Source organism: Lathamus discolor, chromosome 1 (genome assembly GCF_037157495.1).
Source record: "Lathamus discolor isolate bLatDis1 chromosome 1, bLatDis1.hap1, whole genome shotgun sequence".
Taxonomy (NCBI): Eukaryota; Metazoa; Chordata; class Aves; order Psittaciformes; family Psittacidae; genus Lathamus; species Lathamus discolor.
In genome coordinates this window covers 146,350,514-146,374,966 of record NC_088884.1, presented here as the reverse complement: position 1 = coordinate 146,374,966, position 24,453 = coordinate 146,350,514, and the positions used below count along the sequence as shown (strand labels likewise).

At 39.9% G+C, this 24,453-nt stretch overlaps 2 protein-coding genes across 4 annotated transcripts in view; one reads left to right on the top strand and one right to left on the bottom strand.

Annotated features, from left to right (window-relative positions):
• Positions 1–252: 252 nt before the first annotated feature.
• SOD3 (superoxide dismutase 3) lies at positions 253–1,954 on the top strand. The gene is made up of 2 exons (XM_065699688.1): positions 253–555; positions 1,031–1,954. Exon 2 carries the CDS (start codon positions 1,047–1,049, stop codon positions 1,767–1,769), a length of 723 nt encoding a protein of 240 aa, XP_065555760.1. The 5' UTR covers positions 253–555; positions 1,031–1,046; the 3' UTR covers positions 1,770–1,954.
• A 2,621-nt stretch (positions 1,955–4,575) lies between these two features.
• The window catches only part of CCDC149 (coiled-coil domain containing 149), a 52,379-nt gene continuing 32,501 nt past the window's right edge, over positions 4,576–24,453 (bottom strand). The window contains exons 8-13 of one of the 3 annotated variants that reach the window (XM_065699661.1): positions 23,744–23,828; positions 22,338–22,482; positions 16,012–16,088; positions 10,813–10,920; positions 6,378–6,956; positions 4,576–5,730 (exon numbers count right to left, since the gene is read on the bottom strand). In XM_065699661.1, the coding sequence (XP_065555733.1) occupies positions 6,379–6,956; positions 10,813–10,920; positions 16,012–16,088; positions 22,338–22,482; positions 23,744–23,828 (993 nt within the window). In that variant the 3' untranslated portion in view covers positions 4,576–5,730; position 6,378. Of the gene's footprint in view, positions 5,731–5,845; positions 6,957–10,812; positions 10,921–16,011; positions 16,089–22,337; positions 22,483–23,743; positions 23,829–24,453 lie in introns of those variants that run through there. The other 2 variants (XM_065699676.1, XM_065699669.1) reach the window with 2 other exon arrangements.

Sequence of the window (24,453 nt, the reverse complement as noted above, 5' to 3'; positions counted from 1 at the left end):
GTTTTAAGAGCACAGAAACTTTGGCGCCCGTCCATGTGGAACAGTTCATGTTGCTCATGCACCACTTTCGATTTCTACTAATGAAGAAATAAAAATGCAAACCAGCTCAACGACAACCAGCACATACATGAGCGAACTGCCCAGCTGTGCCTTCATAATGCTCCTTGCTCTGCACGTAGAAGGTCACTTGGCTTAGATAAGCACGTGAAGTCATCAGCAGGAAGATTAATTTAAAAGCTCGGTAACTTTCTTCCTTGTCTCTGGAATGTCGGTGGGGACCAGGGCCAGACTGACAGTCCAACCGAGACAGCACAAACTGCTCACCCTGCCCAAAACAAGAATGCCTCAAACTTTCCCCCTGCTCCCTCCCTCCATCCCCTCCCCCAGGTCTCCGGGTGACGCCTCCCCTCAGCCCGTTACCTAACCTTGACACAAACACGCAGCTCCCATGAGCATCACCTTCAAACAGCCCTGCCTTTCTGGCCGATCGCACCTCGCTTTAGGGAAGCAGAGGCAAAGAGCGACCACTGAGGGGTTCTGCGGCAGCTCGGCAAGGTAACCAGCCTGTGGGGTTTTTGCTTTCTGTTTGCAATGCCTGGCTAGTAGACGGACCAGAAACAGGCTCCTGGCAAACTGTCCTGCTGGAATTTGTAGGAGAAGAAAGGTCACAATACAAACTCAGAAACAGATTTAGTAACTCGTTGGCATACTTGCTTCCTGCAAGGAAACAGAGGCGGTTTTTAAGATCAAAATCTAGAGTAAAATAGAGAATTGCTGGAGTTTTTTAGTCATAGGCATCAGTTGTGTGTGTTTAAACACACAGCTGCGTTTTTAGTTTCAGTTCATTACATTAGGCAGATTCAGCAAGCCGCAGTCCATGGGGATCACGCTCCAGATTCAGCAAGCAGCAGTCTATGGGGATCACACTCCAGCTGTTTTGCTCAGCCGAACCACAGGCTGCAAGCCTCCTCTCCAGCCACGCAGCTGCAAAACACCCTTAATCCTTTGTGGCTTCTTGTACCTTCTGCAGGCTCTGAATTGCCAAGATGCTTCTGCTCCTTTCTCTGGTCACTGGGCTCGCCATGTCCACCTCTGGGGTCATGACAGACAAAGAAACTGATCCAAGCCAAGAGTGGTTTCAGGACATACAGAAGAAAGTGAACGACCTCTGGCAGAATTTGCTCTACCCAGTAATGCCTGGTAATGAGACCGACGGGATGATTTACGCCGCTTGTGAAATGAAGCCCAGCTCCAAAATAGATGCTGACAAGCCACAAGTGACTGGACAAGTCTTATTCAGACAGTATTACTCATCTGGAAGATTAGAAGCCATTTTTCACCTGGATGGGTTTCCACTGGATAATAATCAATCTGGTAGAGCTATACACATCCATGAGCTTGGGGATCTCAGCAAGGGCTGTGATGCTACAGGAGGACACTACAACCCCTTCAGTGTGAATCACCCCCGGCACCCGGGAGATTTTGGCAACTTTTTCCCTAAAGAAGGCAAGATCAGAAAATACAAACCGAATCTCTTTGCCACTATGTTTGGTCCATATTCCATCATGGGCAGATCCGTTGTGATCCATGAGCAGGAAGATGACATGGGCAAGGGCAACAACAAGGCCAGTTTGGAAAACGGGAATGCTGGGAAGCGGTTGGCTTGCTGTGTGATTGGGATGTGCAACAAGAACTTGTGGGAAGAGAAATTGCCCGAGGTTACAGACAAGAAGAGAGGGCGCAACAAAAGAACACAGAACCAGGCTTAAGTGAAGATCAACACAAGGGCTACAGCGTGGGCAGCACAAAGCACCTCAGGCTGTGCCATTGGCCACCAAGATACATGGCTAAAAGGCTTCTCATTTCCATTTACTTGCTCCTCTAAGAAACATGTATCACCACTTTGTAGAGCATCCTTTCTGTAAGCCCATCAATAAAAACAGCATCAACTCAACATTGTGATGTATTTTCTGAAAAAGATTCCCTTGCATGTAAGTAAGAGTGCTCGTGGGTATGGTCCATAGTCTGTAAAGTGTCTGTGCACCACAAGGGATCCCAAGTTAGATAGCAAAGGAAAAAGAAGTTAGTATGAATAAGTAAGAAACTGCCTCTAATTAGAAGCTATCCTCTACTTGGCTGCCAATCTGAAAAGTAAAAACATTTCTATGCTTTCAGCAGTGCTGGGTGTTGTGTTGCAGGACCTGCATAATGGACTTCCCCTAAAGACAAGGGAAAGTACACATTTCTCTTTTAAACTTTAGATCCATTATGTTATTCTACTTGCATTTTCAAGTTTTATTCTCAAACATGTGCCAGGTTCTTAACTGTTTTGTATTGTCCACATGGCTATGGGTAAGTCACAGTGTTTACATCTGAAAGCAGACTTACAGGAAAGACTCCAGTTTATCATTGTTCCTTGGCAAAAAGTCCCTAAAGCCTCTAGTTTGTGCCTGTTAACAGTAACTAAGCTGTTGTCGTATCTGTATACAACCAAGACAGTTGTACACGAAGTTCTGATGCTGCTTAAACAGGGATGACAGAGTTAACAGATCAGACATAAATATTATTTTCAAAGTCAAGAAATACCGAGTGTGTTTCTTCACGCAAAAATGCGGCAGTGAATCAGTCAGTTCAGACAGTGAAAAGATTTAAGCCCGATAATTTTCAGCCTTAAAACTCTCACTCAATAAAGCTTTTGCTTTTTTAATTTAGCACATCTCGCTGAAAACACTAAAACATTACCTCATGGCTATCATTCATCTGCTACTGAGAGGAGAAAAGGAAAGGAGCAGGTAGAACAAGCGGATCAGGAAATGTTTTTATTAAAGATGACAAACTGTATTAATATAGTTTAACCATGTTGTGCAGTTCATCCAGGCAGCAACAAAAGGGAGGTTTGCAAATAAATTAAACTGCATAATTTAGAAAGTAAAACTACAAAACAGAAGCTCGTAAACAAAATCCTATCTCTTAGAAACGCAGCAGACTTTCAACTTAATCTCAGTTAAGATTCTGAGATACATTCCTGAGCCCATACGGATTAAGGAAACGCCACTACCTTTATTATACAAATTCCCCATATGTTTAAAAATAGCCTCACTTAGAAAAGAAGCAGCTTTCTAAAGGATGTCATTAACCTGCCATTCTCACACACTTATTTTACAAATTCAGTGAACACTGTTTTTCAGACAACCACAGCATCGCACTTTCAGGTGAACTTCGTGCACAGATAATGCATCAATTCACTTTTAGGTGAGACAAACTCCGTAACAATCAGTTTGTGAAATGCACCATTCCCCTTCCACAACATCCCTTTCCTAGTGCGCTTCCCCAAAGCCCAGCACCAAAGGGCTTATGTGTCTGAATGCAATTTCTGCATTTCTAAAGTCCTAGAAAAAGGAAGCACAAGTCTAAGGCCCCTCCCTGCCTTCCCCCCCACCCCCCAAAAAAACCCCAACACTGAAGTAGTGTTGGGCCCACAATAAAATACTAATTAATTTACTGGGAAAACAATCATGGTTCTAATAGCACAACAATAGCAATTAAAACAATATCCAAGAAAGATACTGACGAGAATATTCAATTAGTTATCACATGGTGCAGCAAAGACGTCTGTCTTTTACAAATCTCCTGCCTTTGAAGCCCTGGGTTCCTGGGAGAAGGCTAAAACCGTAGCTAGAATACACCTGTACTAGGGCAGAAAGGAGAGGGACAGTACTGCAGCAGTGACATAGCACTAAAAATTAGGTTTCCAGAGACCTAGACATCCTACCGGAATTTAATGATTGCAAAGATAAAAAATGGCATCTAAGAGGGAGAATGGGGTGAGGATAATTACCAAGATGTCCCAGTTGTTGCGCTGTACATCACTATGTTCTCACAGAAAGAATGTGAGAACATAAGAGGGATCAACAAATGAGGCACTAAAAGGCTGTTGGTCCAGCACTGTTTCTACTGGCTTGATTATTTTGCACCAAGCTCTTCATTAACTAATAGAATTAACTGGCTGCTAAGGGACCAGGAGCAAAATGCCAACTCACACAACTGTGGGTCAGGAAAGACACGGGGCAGGGAAACAGCATAGCATCCTCAATGTTTTGAGCTCACCTACATGGAATCTTGACCTTATTCACTTGCCTCAGTTCTGACTGCATTGGTATTTAGCTCAGGATTAGTCTGTGAAAGACGGAAAAGAATACATCTTGAACAAAATCCTACTTCATGTGACATTTAAGCATTAAAGGAAAAAATCCTGCCACGTTCTCCCAGCGATTTCAGTTTCTGCAGCTATTTCTCTTCCGACTTGTCAGCACTGTCATACGAATGAGTCAATAATGCAGTCAGTTACAATTAATGGGAACAGCATGACAATCTTTCAAATGCTTAAACTCTTCTTGCGTTTTTCAGGTGATGAGGAACTTGAATGGTCAGCAGGATAATGAAATAAAAACTTGTTACTGCTTCGTGTCCCTAATACACTTAAATATACAGATATTTTCTGTTCCTAAGGGCAGCTGCTTAATACCAGTGAAATGCTGCAATGTCGAACTACCTCTAAAGAGAAAGGAAACATACTTGAGGAGCACTGTGAGTACAGCTTTATTGCCTGCAGACAGACACTGAAATGGCTATATGAATGCACCTGCTGGGGAAAACACATGAGAACAGTGACAAGCCACATTTTTCACCTTCCCACTATCATTCCTTATATTTATATGTAATAATTTACATAGAGCCTTTCTTCTGCTGAATACAAACTGTTCATGGACTCTGACACCTTGATTATGGCAGCACCTGCTAGCTCATCTTCCATATACAGAAGAGTTTGTCTGTACTGGTAATATAAACTCTGTTTATTCAGTAGCTGACAAGTGGGCTGTAAAAAATTCGCAGCTGGCAGTTATTTGTCAAAGAAGCACTTAATCTGGGAGGGACTCTCCTTTTTATTAGTAGTATTTTATTAAATTTGGTTTAATTCTCTCTGATTGGTTTCAAGTTCTAGGAGTGAGAAATGAACATTTACAGACAATTAGGTCCCAAGCCAGCAGAAAAATTGCCTTGATGGCTGCTGGCCCATAGAAGCTCCACAGCTGCAGAGACTATTCCTTATGCTACAAACAGGAGAGGAAGGACCTGCCTCCCCTTCTCCAACAGCTGCTGACTTCAATGTTAAGTATTCCCTTGTTGCTGCCTTCCTAGGAGCAGAGTGGCATGGCTCCAGCATCAGGAGCAAGCTAGGGAATGACACAGCAGCCTCCTTTTCCCCTGGTTATTATAGGTATGTTTTCCTATGGCTAAACATCATCAAGGGAAGAAATTTTAGAAAGCAGCAACAGTGCAAAAAACCCTTCTACCACACTATAGACTGGTGAAATGAGGAGGAAAGGAAGAATTATCCTTAACTCCAAACCATGAGAAAATAAAAAAAGACACAGATTCCTTTAAAAAGGAGAGCACAGATGGAACAGGCTGAAATCTACTACCCGTTACTCAGCCCGAGGGCTGTTCCAGCTCCTATAAGCTGAGAAATGCAATTCCAGTAACTGAGAGCGCCAAGTAGGTGTAGAAGGCATCACTGGATCTCCTCTTGCTGTTCTCCTTGCTTTGGAACAGCAATGCCATTTCTCACTGAAAGACTTCTGGCTTCTCTGGTGAAGTTTCCTTCAGAGCTTCATTAAATTGGGTTCTCAGGTTCTGGTGAAATAACTCCCTGCTTTTTGATGAGATGAGCTGGGAGAGGGAAGGAAAAAATTCATGTAGTTGAGAAGATATAAAGTTTTGTAATGAGAGAAATATATATATATATGCATATATATATATATATACACACATACACACGCAGGAATGGTTTTCAGAAACTTCCCATAAGGGAACAGTGATTTTATTCTAAGGATGTACTTAAATCACTAGACATAAAGAGAAATAGAACACAGCGTGAGAAATGAGGAAAAGCTTGCAGCCTTAAGATGCTTCTCAATTTATTATCCCAAATTTTGCATCCTTGGTAGGCACTTCTAACCATTAAAATACGGTCCAGCACAAGGACCAAACATGTTACAGAAGCCTAGTGATAACATGATAAATCATTATCATTGGTCTCTTTGCTACACTAATGTAAATTACATCAATCTATGTAGAAATTTCAAATAATTACAAACCCCCAAGATGATTAAACCTCATTGCTAATTCTTTCCCTTCGGTAATTTACATTTTTGGTACACTGTAGCCAAAACTAACAGAAAACCACCTTTATTAGACAAACATTAACAGCTGAATGTAAAAATCAGCCCTATGCACACTGTTTCACTGATCACATTCACAGCAGCACAGACACTGCAAAAGGATTAGTGAGATGCTCGAGGGCCTGGATTTCATACCTCAAGCCAAACTGTTACCCAAATATTCACAGTTTTCAGCAGGATCAGATGGTTTCTTGTTTTCACATTCAGGGAGCTCCTCAGAGCTGTTATTTGTGTGTGCAGTTGTAACACTGAGCCCTCCACGCCTTTCAGGGACCTCAGTAAGCACCACATTCACGGTGCTGCTATTTTGATCCCCTTTTTCATTTGGAATGTCACAATCACTCTCTGAGGTTTCGTCATTGTCTTTCTGAGCCTTGGTTTCAGGTGTTTGTTCATTCTCTGAGTTTGAGGGATCTGTAGGGTCAGATGGGTCAGGGCTGGAAAGTGGGAACTCTCCCTCAGATGAACCATTAAGCTCTGCTCCAGCCACCGTGTTCTGCTCTCCTGTTTTCCCTTCCAGTTCTGCAACCGCCTGCTCTGTCAGTTTAATTATCTGACTTCCGAGCTTGTTTATTTCTTCTTCCTGGGAACGTAGCTGGGGTAATGAAGGGTAAAAATGTTTATTCTGGTTTCTGTTATTTAAGTTTGTTCCCTCTGGAGCCAGGGACTCGCTTGCAACAGGACAAGTTGCATCACCTTCTCCCTTCTGTTCTGCTGAAAGAGAAACAGAACAGTGAGATGCTCTAGTCAGTCACAGGCATTTATTATATATCTGACCTGAAGACCATCACCACCAGTGCCAGACCACAAAGATGTTTACCTCAGTAAGGAACTGCCAGGAGTGATTCCCTATCCCATCCTAGGCCCATTTCCCAGATCATAAGCAGTGTAAGTTTCTTGCTGGACCTCGCCCTGTTTTAAAGCCTGTCTTTCACCAACACCGACAACTCTGAAAGAGTCATAGTTGATACCATACTGTAGAACAGCAGGGTCAGGCAAACTTTTTCAAAGGAATATGAACTCTAAGCAAGGCATTCAGCTACAGAAATTTTTGGCACAGCTTAACATTAATCCCCACATCACTACAACTTTCAGTGGTTAACACAAGCTCCATTTATTTTGAGCTTTTCACAGGCTTTCATCCAATACGGAAGTTTCTTTACTGGTCCTGCAACATTTCTCTTAACATAAAAGATTATTCTAATTTGGGTAACAGCAGAAAACAAAGCAGCAGTGGACAAATTCCAAATGCACCATTATACCAAAAGGCAAACACTGAACCAAGTGTCAGTATAGAGAAAACAGCAAAGTGTAAACAAACAGCTTTGTGAAGGAGAGCGGATTTGTCCCCATCTCAGTTAAGGACAAAAAGCCTCATTGACAACAAGCTTGCAAAGTCTAGTAAGAAAAACTAGGAAATGCCAGAAGTATGGCTGCACTGACAGCTTAAAATGACTCTTGGTCATGCAGAAGCATTACCTCTTCATATATGAGCGTTTACTCTCTTTCTCTGGCAGGAATCCTGCCTCATGCAATGCACGGGATAGCATGGCTGCAGGGAGGGACCAGAGCTACACAATATAGGAGCCTACTGTCTTTGTCAGACCCACCTCATGTATAATTTGGGAGCTGATGTATGAGCGAGACAAGGGTTGGTAGGAAGGGAACAGATGCTACTATCCAGGAAGCTAGGAATGCTACTCTAAAGAGTTGGAATTTAAGTTTGTGGAAAAGGCAGGGATAAATTAACTTTCAAAAGGTGATCACACACTGGATCTAATCCTCATTATCAGAGCACTCAGCTGGAAACCTAGGAGTTTGATTTGCAGCACTGCTCTGCTCATGTTATGTATCTGATCATACATACCCAAAGTGCTCCAGAAAGACAAAACTTGTGTACCTCAAATCTCCATTCAAAATTAGTAGGGACTCTACCTTACTGTGTGCTTCAGTTTACTCCCTCTATAGCGGTATAACACCATCCCTTCACCTTCCTGCTACTTTCTAAAGATAAATGGTTTCAAAGCACTGTGTCACCAGAAAAAAGTTCTTAGAAAAACAGTACTTCTGTCTTCAGAGAATGCTTGAAATAGCACACAGGCAATACAGCAGGAACAATGCATTCAACAATGAAGAGGAAAAAACCCAAATAGCTGTTCATTAGCAGCTGCGGTGCTCAAGTACAATCTATCCCACGAACACTATCCATCCTGTGCACTGGATAAAGTGAGACTTGGTGGCACAAGACAGTCTTTAATTCATGGATCGCACTATGTCATTATGCCTTTTCACACAGGAACTGCAAGGTATATCCTACAGACTTCCACCATCCAGCATAACTGTAGCAATGATAACATGTACAATTGAAAACAGGCCTTGATGAGACCAGGGTAAGCAGATAGATTAGATAAAAAAAGCCTGAAAACACCCTCTGATTATTATCAGGTCTAGCTAGAGCAACATTTGATGCATTACAGAAAGTTCTGATACGAATGTATGTTCCTAAAAAAGCTAAAAACATTCCCTGGGCCAAATATCAATGGCACTATTTAAAGGACCATAGTTGACTGACATGACATCAGGCCTAGTATTTAAAGATCACTATTCTCCTTATTAACTGTTTTCACTTGACTGATCATTCAACTAATAGGAGAATAAAAGTGAGTTTGTCTTATTTCAGGAATACTTTTAAGCCAAGAGCATACTTGCTGCTAAACTAAGGCATTCTTACACTCTTCCTAGCTGCCAAGCTCCTCCAGATTTTGGAGGTACACTGTACAGATGAGAAACTAGAATATGCACCAAGCCCCTAAAACTCAGCAGCACAGTCATTCCCCATGCAGAGCGGCACAAAAAGTGACTCAGTATCACTGCCATATAGCTGCTGACTGCAGAGGAGCTGTGCCCTCCTACCCATCTACTCTAGTCTTCCCACCGCTTGAGAGTCCTGATCTCAGCCTTCCTTTCCTCTGCTCCAGGCTTTGCTCCCTCTAGGTTTACATTATCTTGAAGGAATGGTGCATGCAGAGGTTCACCAGTGATAGTGGCACAAAGCTAGCTCAAGAGAATCATTGGGTTGGCTTTTAGCTGATGAGATTTTAAAGTGAATGGTTAAGAATGGGGTGGAAATTTCAGCTGGTTTTCTGAGGGTGGAAAACTTCTCCTCAGATTTCTAATTCCTTTCAATTACAGATATACTAAATGCTTGCACATAAAAAACCCACCCAACAAACAAAAAACCCAATCAACCAAAACAAAATACCCACAAAACAACAAAACCCAAACCAACAAAAGACCCAAAATGCACAAACCAAACAAACAAAGAAAAAAAGCCCAAACCCAAGCCCTACATGGTCATCAGAATCTAACACAAACCAGTTATTTGGCTGACATTAAAAAAAACAGCTGAACTAGAAAACACAGCATGGAAAGCTCCAGCCCAGAGCTGAAGCTTGGCAGTATTACAAGGCAACAGAAACAGGGTCTGATGAGATTTGACAGGCAGCTTTAATCAAAACTGTAATACCAGCCTCACCTCGGACAAATACGTAAAGGAAAAAGCATAATGCTACCAAGTAAATACTTTCAGTAACTGCAGATTTAATTAAAAATCAATGATTAAGCAAGCAAAAAATGAATATTTATGAGTTGTTACTACTCACCAGAGAACTATTCACTATAGTTTCACATCTTATTTTTAGCAAAAATACCAGCTGATCACTATTATTATAACAAATGATCAGTCTGGCTGTCAGGTTTGATCAGATGATGACATGGATAATAAAGTCAAAATTAAGCCACAATCTATTTAGTTTCAGGATTAACAAATAAACAGTTTATGATACTTCATGGTTAGCTGAGTGAGAACCAGGCATACCAAAATGTTATGCCCATTAAAGAGCTTATCCAAATGCCGATAGGCAAGCATAATAATCCATCTCCATCCATTATGAAAAACTAAGGAAAAAAAAAAAATCAAGGTTATCAGCAAAACAATATCTGCTCCTACCGACAAATAAAGTTAAGCTTAACTTTGGAAAGATGTCAAAGCTTGCTACTGGGGAGGGATTTTTAGCAAAACACACGCAAGAGTATAAAAAAAGCAGTCAATTTCTCTGGGAAAACAAGTCAGGTATTTCAATTTACTTGGGTGCAGTCATGAAGCCATTCATCTAGATATCAGCTATAATGCAGTAAAGTGCTAAACCAGTTCCATAGACTGCTTCCCTACTGTGCATTTTAACTGAGGTAAAAAGAGCAGGAGGCAGTTAACTGTAACATAGATGGCATGAATAACTTCTCACAGTATAAAGTTATATGGCAGGAAAACTCCTTGAGGTGTAAGACCTGATCTCTCACCCTGTGCAATCTATTCAGTGGTTAGTTTTCAGCTGTTTCTTTGCTATTTGTACTGGGACCATCTAGCCATTTTATTTGTGGATGATTTACTCAATCTCTGTGACCACTGAAATTTTGCCTTCTGCTAACCCAGCATGAAATTTATTCCTTTTTATTTGGAAAGAAATAAGTGCTCAGCTCTCATCATGTTCCCCACATTCCAGGTGCTCACCTTGTACTTCAGTTTTCAGTGGCTTGTCAGTAAACGCTAACAACGGTGACCTGGACCGCTGTGTAACAGGCAAGGCTGGGTCACTGAACGTTATAGTATCCTTTCCACCTGAAACAATCCAAGTGTTAGAACCATTAATTCACCGAATAAATCCATTGTGCACTAGTGATATTCAAACATATCCTACAATATTTTTGCAATGCTATGGAAAAGTACAGAACAGGAAAAGCATCTCAAATGATCCTTCTACAGTATGGAAAAAATGCATGTTCCAGCTCCAGTACAGAGTAAGTCAAATACTGGAAGGGTACATGTTTTTACCCTCTGTACTGAGTAAAGGACAGATTTTGAAAGACAACCAGGTGCTGTATGCAGCAAATTGTATTGGCACTTAGCATTCAATCCAGAATATTAATAATCAGATCATACCAAAAGTTTTACAAACAGTAACAGATCATTTGCATGCTACTAACCAGCAAGCATTCAGCACTGACTCTTTACTCTCTATTACTGTGCCTCAATGATCAACCTTGCTTGTATCACATATGTAGTTGTATGCTATCAGACTCACTCACATATTATCTTACAATGCTCCCTTAAAAAAAATAAGAATATGAAAAGCTCAGCATAACTAAGTACTGAGGGAGTAAGGGATTTTAATCTGAAAATTCCAAAAGCATTTCTGAGCATTTTCATTTGAAACCAAATGGAAAAGGGCAATTTTCCAGCTCTTTTACAGACAAAATAGTGCAAGAAACTCTTCAGCTGAGGACTTTGCTGTAGATGCCTAAACTTTACATATTTTAGCAATACAGAAAGCAACACCTGCAGATCCTTCAGGAAGTCCTCTGCTATTCACAATGCTCATGTTTTTAGTGACTGACACTACCTTAAACCTAGAGGGGAAATGGCAGGAAATGTGCAAGATCAGCTAAGCATGGTGTTTGTGTGGCCTCCAGAACAACTGCCAGCCAGTAAGTAATGGCTGGGGAGGCAGCAAGCTACTGCTCTATTTATCTCCATAAGAATGGACATTTATGTAACAACCACTTCTCCCCTCTAAATCTGCTTGTACGTTTCACCTTAAGGCAACATCCTAAATCTAATCACCCATCCAAGACAAAGACTTTCAAAAGAGCACCAGGTCAGGAGATACCCAGAATAAATCCAACTCTGAGAAAGTTCTGGTACCTCCTAAGAAATAATGAAAGTCAAGCTGTTCCCATGGAGTCTAAACTGGACCACCCCAATCCCTAACTACTTTTGAAAGCACTGGCTGTAAACACCTTGATCCTGAAGTAATTAATGACGTTTCTATAACCTTAACATGTTGGGGTATATACTATAACAATATGAATGCAATTAATGCTCTTGAAAAGTGGATCTTGTCAAGCTTTGATGTCTCTGCCAAGTATGCATCAGAATTCTGCCTTCACCATAGCACGCAATAAACAATAATGTTAACTAACAGCGAAGTGGAGAACCCCCCCGTGTAAGGCAAAATTAATTAGAACAGGGAGAAAAAAAAAAAAAAGGCAAACCAAATCCGATGGCGATTTCAAAATGCAAAAGGCTGGAGGAATGCGCTTTGCTGCAACAGGGGAGGGATTTTGTGTTGGAAGAAGAACTAAATCATTCAGGGAATTAGTGGTATGAAAACATGCAATAGATACTCATACAGGGTCAAAAGTGGCCACATATCCATAAAGATACAAATTAATGCAACAGAGGAAGTAAAATTAAAAAAGATTAATTATGAATAAAAAAAGGGGGGGGGGGCTTTAACAGCAAAGTAGAAAGGTGGCAAGCAAAGGTTTTTTCTTTTGGTTTTGAATTAAAAAAAGTACAGCCTGAGCTGAAGTCCCAAAAGACCGCAAGATGAGCTTCAAAAAAGAAACTTCTTGACTTTCAGCCAGCATTTACACAGTACACAGATTTACTTCCACATCTTAGTCTGAAAACCAACTTGGTTACAGAAAATAATGCTAAGCTCAGTATCCACACATCTAAGCAACAGATGTGGCCCAAAGAGTCTGATGCATATTTAGTTATTAAGTGACTCACACCCATGCCTAAAGGAGGGTATTGCTGCACTACATTCCGTGAATCATGGTCTGAAGTTGGATTACACACAGGGAATTTCCTTTAGCTGCCATGTAAACTCAATTTCGTAACTTATACAGCCTTATGTTCCTCTATTTAATGAACTTTTCAAGGACTTTAGTGAAAAGCATACAGATCTCAGATATATATATAAGCAAACAAATCAGTTTTCAGTAGTAGTAAATTCCTCAGTTTCTGCTCCAGGGTTGGGTAACCTCTCACAGCCTCTGCTGCACCCTGCACAGCTGTAACTGCCTACACTCAGCAGCTGCTGAGCCCATTATTTTTCCCTTGCCTTTGCTTCACACTGATTACTGCAGAGCAAGAGGCAGCACCAAAACTTTCTTATCATCCCAGACAGAAAAAGGCTGAGTCATGGCTGGCTCTTTTCTTAGACTTTTTTTTTTTTTTCAGTGGAAATCTTGAATTTTCAGGAAAGGATAGATTCAAAAATAGACAGAATTACCTCCTGTGAGAGGAATAAGGTGGTGTTTACTATGAACTATTACTGAGCACACAATATATTATGTGTGCATATTTGAACCACTATGCACCTAAGACAAAGCAATTAATTAAATCCTTCTGCGAACATCACATTCTCTGCTTCCTTCTCAAGGCAAACGTGCTCCTAACAAGAAAATCAGAGCCAAATCTATGCCCCAGTTTGCCTTCTTTTCAGCAATGAACCTCACAAGAGATTTGTTTAATTAAAGCCCATTTGCCAGACAGCGGAAGCTATAGTTTGTGGTAGTTAGAACTTCTGCAGAAAATGAACTATGCTGCCAGCTCCACCTTTCAAAAATTAAATATGTGGTCTTGATTTAGCTTTCCCATAGCTCGTTCATGCACTGTTCAAAAAGCAGATGACAAATATGTCACCTAACAAAAAATCAGAAGCGGTCAAGCTCTTTCTTCAATAGGATAAAGTTTATTAACATCATTTATTAACACCATTTGGAAGATACTAATATCATGGTGACAGCGGATGTTATAAATGTTATATGGACAATGATGCCTAAGTAGGAACATTAACTTCAGATTAAAACCCTGCAATTTATGTGTTTCTTTTTGTGCTAGACTGAACATCAGCTTTCAGCTCTGTATTTTTTCCAATGAAAAAAAGGTCAATTCTCAAGCAAATAATACTTTTTGTCTCTGGATTTAAGACTGACTAGGCTCAGATACTCCCCATGTTCTGCCCCTCACCAGAGCCAACATTCAGCTGCAGAGTCCACTGTGGTAGTTCCCACACTATTTGTTACACGCTGCTGTTCTGTGTAGCGGAAGCTTTTCATGCTCTGAAAATAAAACTGGTGACCCACCAGGTGTTGCAAGGCTGTTTCTGACCACCTTGGGACTAGAGTGCACTTGGAAACAAAAGTGCACTCTTTAGTTAAAAGGCAAGCATCAACTCAACAAACCTTGGGGCTCAACAGAACTTGCAATCCAGTGTAAAATTCCTTTGCCACTATTTAACATCATGCTTTCTTACTATTTTTCTCAATTTAAAGACATTGTCTTGTAGAGCAGTCTCTATTTCTCTTGTGGTCATCTAACTTGACCGAACATCCTAACCTGCTGGATATAAAAATGTTCAGATAACATTTCTGTTTATTTCCATGCAGTGACAATATTTAACGTACTGCTAAAATCAGTTACTAAAAATATATGTTAAGCAGAACCTACTCCCAAATCCCACTGAGATATTGTAGCTCAGGCCTTCAGGCAGCAAAAGAAAGGAAGGAAAGAGACAGTTGTTATTGTACAAACATTCATTTGATGTCTTACCTACATAGAACAACAATGGTGCAAGAAGTTCCCACTGTCCCCTTGTTTTAATATATTTTGCACAGATTAGAAACCCTGCATTTAGCAGTGCAGGAATTTCATTGAAATTTTTTAAAAACAAACAAAACCCAAACAAACAAACAAAAAACCCAACGAAACAAACCTACAGTACCTTAAATTGGTGAGTTTATGATACACATCTGTATTAATGGACAAAACCACATTAGAAGGGTCTTAGACAAATAGTTCACCTGCATCTTTTGAAGAGTGTGGGGAGGGACAAATGCACTAAGTACACTACGTATGGTTAAGTGACTAATTGAAGAGTAAACCATGGAAACAAACTTGGGACCTTCAGTTCTGGAAAGCATCAAGAAGAGAGCCAGTTCCAGAAAGGGGATTGCAAGCTAAAGGGGAAATACACCACATCAGGCCAAACAGCTGAACACCGCAGGTTTGGCACAAGGTGCCTTCAGCTTTGTCAAATGTTTTCTTCTAGATGAAAGGGTTAGGTGGCAAAAAAACAGAGCCAAAAAGACAGAAGCCTAAACCACACTACCTCCCACCCCCAGCAGCACTGACAGGAAACCGTAAACAACGAAGCCTAATGATGCAAACACCAGCAATGGAATAGCATAATTTACAGTGGTTAAAGAAGACACAATTAGGTGTAATGAGAAGAAAAGAAGCAAAAAGTAAATGTAAATTAAATATTGCACATTTTCCTAACAGCGAGGTCTATTAAGAAATAGATTAATCTCCCGTTACTTGAGTAATTCAAAACCAAATACAATACTTAAGATGCTACAGGGAATAAGCCTGTTCTGGAGAGATGGACTAGAAAATTTAAGATAATTTACATTTCAATTTCTTAGAGTTTATGCTTTTACAGAAAAAAAGCATTAAAAATACAGTGACAGAATATGTGAAAGTTGCAAGAAGTAAAAAATTAATAAATACAACTTGTTGAAAAACATAATGGCCAATATCCTGTGCATCATTTTAGACAATGTTTCAAAAAAATAGTTCCCTTTTGTTTTTTGCCTGCAGACTATGGAGACAATTCAATTATTTCCAGTATATGAATTTATTTGTTTCCAGTATAGATATTTGACTTTGAGTTTAAACGAGTCCCGTGATTTGTGGTTTCGACTTCACGTTTATTAGGAGTTTCTAATTTTGAAAATGTGCTGAACAGCACGTTCACAAAATAACTGTCATTAAAAAAAATACAGCCAAGGTTTTCTTAAATGCAAATATACCATTGAAACTAAATAATGCAAGAGGTTCTCTTGAATTTGTACTAACCTGGAAGACTCCATAAGCCAGCAATTTCCAAAGTTCTTAATTTCTTTTCTAGTTCTGCCACTCGGTTACCTAGAATTCTTGGAAAAAGAAAACAAAAACAAAAGCTAGGGATAGTCAGCTGAGATAAGCTTCCTTCTTATACTAAGGTAACCAAAGCCCAATTGCTTACAGACTACAGCTGAATTTTTAACTTGTTACTTCACTAGTGTACTAAACCTGTACACGGTCATCTCTTCTCACTAATGGCAATGGGCAACCTCTCCCAGAGTTAAAAGAAAATGAAATAGAGTTATCTAATCTATCCCATGACTTTAAAAAATAAAAAAGGTCTGGGATGTACGGGACATTCAGCCTTTGTCCTTTGGTAAAGATGAAGAATAGCAACTCACAGTATATCTACTTCCTCACCTGAAAATATGTCTTCCCAGTTATTTTTAATTTCTCTTACAGCAAAAAGCAGAAGATAAAAGCTATGCAGACAAAATGCAGAAAACTCAAGACAACATTTAGATAGATTTTAAAATTTTAAACCACAATTTTGACATAGTCCTTTATTCACAGAGGTTTCTCTATCACTAAGATTGCTTAAAATGGCAAAGAATATCTTTTCCGCTACATCTTTTCTTTTTGTGCTGAACTCTGTTTTCTACTTCACTAAAAAGCTTCAAGCTCTTTAGTGCCTTTATCACCCACTCCTAGTTTTCACTGCATTTCTTGGGTCATCTCTTCTTTTGTATCTGATTCCTACAAAACGCTATTTGCAGCTAGCTCTCCTGCAGGATTTAACTTTTAGTCTTAATTCTCTCCCCAGATCAAATGAGAGATTTCTATCTTGCAAAGAAAGCTCTTTTTTCCAATGATTTTTTTGAAAGTATTTCTCTCGCAGGCACAGCAAGTCTCCTGGAGTCAGAAGTCTTTAAATAAATCCCAAACAATACTCAATAGAGTGAGAAACCTGGACGAGGCAGCAATTCTAAACATGACAGCAGAGATAATAGACAGCGAGTTTTACTCATCAAATTACAGCAACAGGATAAGTCAGTTAAATTTGAACTGAATGCTGAGAAGCAGCATATCACAACACAGCTAGGCAACAGCATCTTCCCATGCTCACCTGAGCTGTGCAATACTGCACTGCGTGCTCTCCAATGAGGGTTTTATGCTGCAGACATTTGAGTATACTGGGAATGTCATTACTGACAAGATGGCAAAATCTGGGAAGGACATGAAGAACAGCAAACCCTGCAAATATCAAAGGGGCTAGAAAAACTGATTAACAAGGACTATTTTTTAAATCTCTACATGAGGGCTCTGCAGTGACACTATAAAAGCCTGTAAGCATTTTAAAGATTACAAAAATATCAACATGAGAGAGAGAATGTAAAAGAGAAACAGAAAGCTTTTAATAGCTATCAAAGAAAGCACTGACAGGTACAAGGGTGTGTAGCAACTAACAAACAAACAGTCCATCACATTTACAAGCAAAGGAGAGAAGACATTTGGGAGCAGTTACGTTTATTTCCCCATTAAAACTCAGTAATCAAATAGGTTACCAAGGTTATGACGGATCTGTTACTGTCTTCTCCAACGACAATTAAAACTGTTCAAGTCTAGATTTCACTTTCAGAATGCTTTCATCATAAGAGACTCAGCCTTAACTCTATTTTTGTATCCCAGTGCATGCCAGACATCCAGCAACTCCGCTCTGCAGTGCAAAGGTGATGGAGAAAGACACAGAGCAACTTTCAAGAAGCTCTACTGGGAGCCCACTCCTATCTTTGTGTCTAAGGTCCCACCAAGGTTCAGCTGAAGAACATGGAGTTCCCCTGACTTAGAGGGGCAGGAAATAGACAGAGATTCCATGTCATATTAGCTTATCGAGGGAGATGACAAAACAATGTTGATTTGGCTAATGACTGTCACCACAAATGGGTCACAAGTTTAGTACTTCTGCCAGGAAAAGAAAAAATCCTTATTATTTTCATAAGTAGTTCACCAGTAGTTCCAGGGCAGAAAACTGTGGAAAGATACTGCCCTCTCTGTCAGCTAGCCTATCACAGAAAGAAACTCAGCCTTCATCAAGTTCAGTTATTGCTACTGCTCTTGTTACTCAGACAATAGCAAAGTCACTTTTCTTTTACTTCTCTTAAATGTTATAATTCATTTATCAGCTGTACCACATGATTTCTAAAAGTTTTGGAGGAAATATATCCTGATAATTCCTGCTGGATCCTCAGAAGAGGTGCTGAGCTATTTTTTAACTTTTGTTGCAGGTTGTCACATAGAAGGATCATTCTGCTGCTCTGAACAATGGTTGGCAAAAAGAGAGGACAATGCTTAACCCTATTCCTTTCATTCAGTAAGAGAGCAAAATACATCCAGTGATGTGTATGATTCTAGTTTGCTTCAAGCCACGTTATCTGAAGATAGCTATGGGAGAAATGAACCCTACATAAAGCTGCAAGTTCTTACAGAACCATTTTTTGAAAAACAGATGTGCAAGCAAACCTGAACACCATGTGGCTTATCCCATTCCTTTCTTTCCCCTGTGATCTCCAGATAATTTGCCATCTCCATATGTGAAGATGGAGAGAAGCTGTGTGAAGACTGAGCTGTGGTGGCCTGGAACAGCAGGTATTTTTAAAGGGGCTGAATAGGTTGGTAGCATCAAATTCCCTAATCTATTTTCTTATCTCTAGCCAAAGTGGACCAGATCCTTTGACTAAAGTACAAGGATCATGTTGACAAAGGTGCTGACAGCTATTTCTGTGGTTCTCTGGTCCTGTGTCTAATGCAATGAGGAAGTTAGTCTAAACCTCCCTCCAGGATAAGGTTTAACAGAAATCTGTTTACATAACAGCAGCAATGCTCCCACCTGAATTTAGAAGCTCCCTGCTGGCTTTTCCATGCTTCCCAACATACATGGCTGTAATCTGAAGGGAGCTGTGCTGATTTACAGCACCTGAAATCTATTCACCTCACTTTCAATTTAGATCTTGCTACAGAAGGCATACAGACACCATCATCCAAATGTCTGTTAATAGGGTCTGTCACAGTCATGTATCTAGTTCTATACATCACATGGAAACATTTACAGACTGACACAATCCTTTTTGCCACTTTGGTCATGACTGAGCTCGCCCAAGTTAGAACTGTTAAAATTAGTCCAACATGACCAAGTAGCAGAGCAGCTTCTACTGCAACTTCATCTGGCTTACATGGGTTCTGGCGATTTCAGGAATAAACTGCACTAAAAAGAATGCCTAATAAACTGTTTACTGCTGGTGGAAGAAAAAAGATTTTTATCCACTTGCTAGGCACGGTTAGGACTGTTTATTTTTGCATTTCTGCAACTATTTAATCTTGCAAGACATTACTGCATAGAGAACTCATTTATAACTGCCTTTTGAAATTAAGCTAATGTGCTTGTGAGGAGAAACATAGGATGCTACTTAAAACTTAGCAGTACTGGCTACCAATCACCTGGGGAAAATGACCTGTTTTCTTCCCAAACAACTTTTTTTTTTTTTCTTAAAAGTGGGGCTAGAAAAATAAAGGCTGGATTTAGCCTACTTGTTCCTAGGCACATACTCCCACAGCTCCTTTTATCATTGGCACATATTTAGAAAAGCGACAATTGTAATAGTGTGTCTGTTCCAAGAGCAAGTGGCAACAGATGTTTTTAACAACAGCATAACGTCAGAAAGTCAACTTCAGCAGCATATCCAAATTCTAATCTACATTTTAAAAACCTACTATCTTGTTATTGCTTCAGTTAATCAGAAACCAAATCTACCAATCTACCATTCTGCTATTGTAAATTTACACAGCCATCTCTCAATCTGCAAGCAACAAAAGAGGTTTTAGTTTTACAGTAAGTTAACTGTTTGGAGGAGAGTAAGTTCATACAGTCTGAAAAGTCTCATTTACTGATAACAGAATCACTAACAGGTCAATCATCTACCAAATATCAAACTCAGAATTACCCTTAATGAAACAACTACCCCAAAACCTCACATTCTTTATCCAATAAATCTCACTTTCTTCGAACAACAAACTCACAGAGTAACCGTGCCCTCCAAACATGCTCTTCGTGCAGGCAAAGCCAGGCAAACAGGACAGAGGAGTGAAGAAGCAGACTTCTTCTACCTTCCAATTTATGTAATACTTTTTGTCATTACAATTCTCTCTAGCCCCATATCTTTCTCAGCTTCCTGCTTTGGAGAACGGAGAAATATCTTCAACAAAAGAATGCATCTTCTCTTAGTGCCAGTTTATGGATCTGTTTTACTTGTGCACTCTGACAGATGGGCAGTTTCTTTTCAGAAATCAGCAGTCTTATCTTGTAACTTCTTGCATGGCAGACAAGTGCCCCCAATAACCAGCTAATGTACCTCAAAAAAGGGATGTTTTTCCCTTATGTCCTATCTTGCATTTCCCTTTTCCACTTTGATGTTTTTGTGCCTTAAGTGTTTCTACTTGAAATAGTTCTCGTTCCTTCTAGCTTCTTAAAAGCATCTTTAATCCAACTAAAGCCAAAGGTCACAAAAAGAATGAGTATACCATACAAGAGTGCTGCTGAGGCTCTTCACTCAACTTGCCCAGGATTTATCCTTTCCTTTTCCCCACCTTCCAAAGCATCTTGAGTGAATACAACACTACAGCTCTGAGCACAGTCCTGACCTGGGAGAGATGTGGACTGTCTCCTCCCTCTAAGACCTGAACTTCTATTAGGCACAGAATAATAGCTCGTGCACACATCCAATCTCTACTCTTGTGGCTATGTATGGCCATTTGGGTATGCAGATGAAAGAATCGTATCTCCTTGCGAAAGCAGACCCATACTCAACAGTTGAAAGCCAGACAGTGGCATCAGAAAGTGAAGCCATCATAGTAGTGATACAGTTGAGAGATACAAAATTAAGAAAGAAGGTTGCTTTAGTTATAGGCAAGAGTATGCAAACTAGAACACTGAGTAATGACACAATATCTGGATGTAAAAGGCTGGTTATACCTGGAATAAAATATAACAAGCAAAAGTTGTTCTCTGAATGTTTTCCTTCTGATGCCACACTAGCAGTGAGAAGGGAGTAAGCAGGCGTTAGCCCTTCATTAGCACTGCTCAGTGCAGGAACTCCTCTTGCATTCCATGACACATTCACAGACATGAACTGACTGAGCTGCCATCAGTTAGGTATGGGCTACATTTTCACTGCTTTAGTCTCCCTTTAGGCATCTGCTTTCTCAAGAGTATTAAGAGTGGCTATAAACTGCTCCTCTACTTCTATTGCCACATCACTAAGAATTATGCAATAGAGTCTGCCTAGTATCAGAGTTATCAATTTTCAAAATGAATCATCTATTCTAGTGCAATACATTTTACTTCGGTACTACTCCTTCTGTTCATGAAAGATGTCTGCTCATTTCTGGCATCTGGTCCTGATGTGCTTTTGAGAAGCCTGAATAACCTCTGATTACCAGTACTGACTCAGTGGTAAAGAAATAGATTAAAAAAAAGGGGGAAAAAAAAAGGAAAAAAATTAAAAATACCCCGGAGCACAGAATCATGAACTCTTCCCTAGCTCTGATTTTCATACACTGCATAAGGACAAGAAGAATGTCAGAAAATGTGTCAAAAATGACTACATTCTGCCATGATAGGAGCTGTGCAAGACACAAAGAATTCTACTGATGAGTAGAACAGCTGAGGGTAAACAAACTCTCCCTGAAAGTTCAGTTCACAGTTAAAAAAAAAAAAAAATCACACAGTAGCAATCCAACCATGTTTATCTTTTCCAAATTTTGGCAAAGTAACTATAGGAGCAACAGCTATCATTTGTATGACACACAGGCTGCTAGCCTGTGACAAATGTTACACTAAAACCTTTCAGATCCTTTTCTAGGTGCAACATTTACTATGCCCACAGTGTTCATTAGCAAATTCCTACAAACTGGTAACAAACAATTACCACATACCTTCTCCAGTTCAAGGGTGTCCCTCCTCCCAGCGGCTTTTCTTTAGCCCTCCCTATGACTACCTGCTGCAAGTCCCCCCTGTGTTATTGTGGTTTATCTTAAACCTGAGCAGCAAACCTTGCCCAGTAGAGGCAGACAGGTCTCTTGTCAACCCCAGGCTTTACTTTGAAAACGCAGTTTTTCTCTAAACACATACTTGATCTTAAAACCTAAAGAACCCACCAGTTAACAATGACAATGAATTTTCTGTGAAAATGGATCTTCTTTCGCATTTCCTTGAAACTCTCCCAAAACTATGACTTTTCCTGAGCTTGGCAAGTTCTATTTTACTTAGAATTCATGCAACCTACTTGTTGGTTTGCCTTTGGTGTTGTATGACCATGTTTTTCTCATGGATAGTTTCCAGCAATGCAGTGGCCAGTGACTTGAGATCTGAAATGGACTGTGGTGTGGCTGGTAGGCTACATCCATGATCCTCCGACAACAACTCTTGGACTGTAATATTAAAAACACAAATGAGTTTTGGCTTCTCATGTAGCGAGACATGACACAAGCATTTACTTAGCATTAAAGAACTTTCTCATTACTGAAATTAATACAGATATTGTTCCTTCCACTTACAATCAAAACCAAAAGCCCAGAAATGGCATAAAGATGGTGGCTTTCTAAGCTGATAATTATTCCACAGCAATTGCCAGAACAAATATAGGCAGACATACCTTATGTTAACTTAACTCTGCTTTTGGAAAACTATTTTTGTTCAGAAGGAAACAAGCTCATTCTTCTACAGGCCTACAAATCAGTAAAAAACGGTCATTTCTCTCCCACTTACATTAGAACATAAGCCCACAAAGAAGCTTTTATATTACTTTTAAGAATAATTACATCCGTCAGGTTATTTAAGACTGACGCTAAAATATAGTCAACCATGAACTCTTCCTCTGCAGCTTTTAGAGCCTGTACCTCTCAACTATATCAGACAGTTTGCTAGTATTGCTAACTTCAGTAACTAGAATCTGGCTGTGCCTCTTTTTGTATATAATATAATTTATCTGTATGTATGAAAGTACATGGAGAAGAGGACAGAAGAGAAGTCAAAAACAGAACAGCAAGTTTCAACCTACCATGACAAATGCTACTGATCTTGTGTGTATGAATACACCAACACCTAACAGTAGGGTGCCAGGTGTACAGTTTTGCTCAAAGAATTTTCTCTTCCCTTTTCTTTCCTAACCTTGGTATTTTCTTTGAAGGGTAGAAAAAGAGATTACTCCATTTTGCTACCCATGAAGAAACATGGGACAACAGGCTTTCTCGCAAAACATCAGAATGTAAAAGCTTCTAAAAACAGTAGCAGAAAACCTGACTTAGGGCCCCTCCTCTGCCACCTAGTCTATGAATTGACTAGGAATACGAATTGTGATTACCATTCTTAGCAGAGCAAAGAGATGAATAAACAAGTTATTTGCTAGGGTAAAGCTGCAGAAAGGTTTACAGATTTTAAAAAAGATAAGACTGACGGGGGAGAGAATGAATGACAAAAGTAACAAAAGGAGCAGCAGTACCGAAGAGGCAAATTTCATACTCTCAAGTCAACTGAGAAAAGGACAAAAAATTAACACATAATAATTAACAGGAAAGAGATGAAAGATTTTGGTTTGGCTGGTAAGGAAAGGGTTACTGAAATTAAGAGGTAAGACAGAAAGAGGAAGGAATTCAGTAGGATAAGCAACACCATGCTGCACTGATGTAATACCTTGCTTTGCAGACAGGACTCCAGTCAGAGCACTGCTACTTGATCTACCATGAGTCTTTGAATTCTTTCGTCTCTCTAGTGCAGTCTAAGGAAACAACAAACATCTTGTTTAGAAAAACAGTAGCTAACAAACCCTTTCGTTAAGAGTAAAGAAACTGGAACTTTGTATTTTGGTCTCAGAACAACTCTGCAGGCCCTAGAGCTACCTAGAGTTACCCATAGTAACTCGTGGGAGTGTGATCCCTGGAGTACTACTGTCCAGCCAGAACAGTCTTTGCAATGTTACAAAGACTCATCCTATCTCACTGCTCTTTACTGTAGTCTCCCCCACCCACAACCCCAATATATTTTTAAGACTTGCCTACTGTTTAATCGTCTGAGTGCCAGTGAATATACTGCAGTATCCTGCAGAGAATAACAGTTGGGAACAAAATCAGACTTTTCCCAGAATTTCTTTGGATAGGCTTCAAAGGGAAAGCTCAGGCTCCTCTATCAGTTTCTAGAAGCCCTTTCAGTAGCAAATACTGACTTTCAGGAATTAGCAGAATGATCCTGCTACAGAAGTCCAGCTCTTCCAAAACAACTGCAGTTCTGTGAAACTGAGTCCACCAAAATGCTCACTTCTCACCAATAAACTAACTCACACTCTGACATACCCAAGTCACAAGTGTGAACAGACACTGAAATTGGTACTTTGAGGAACTTTGTTC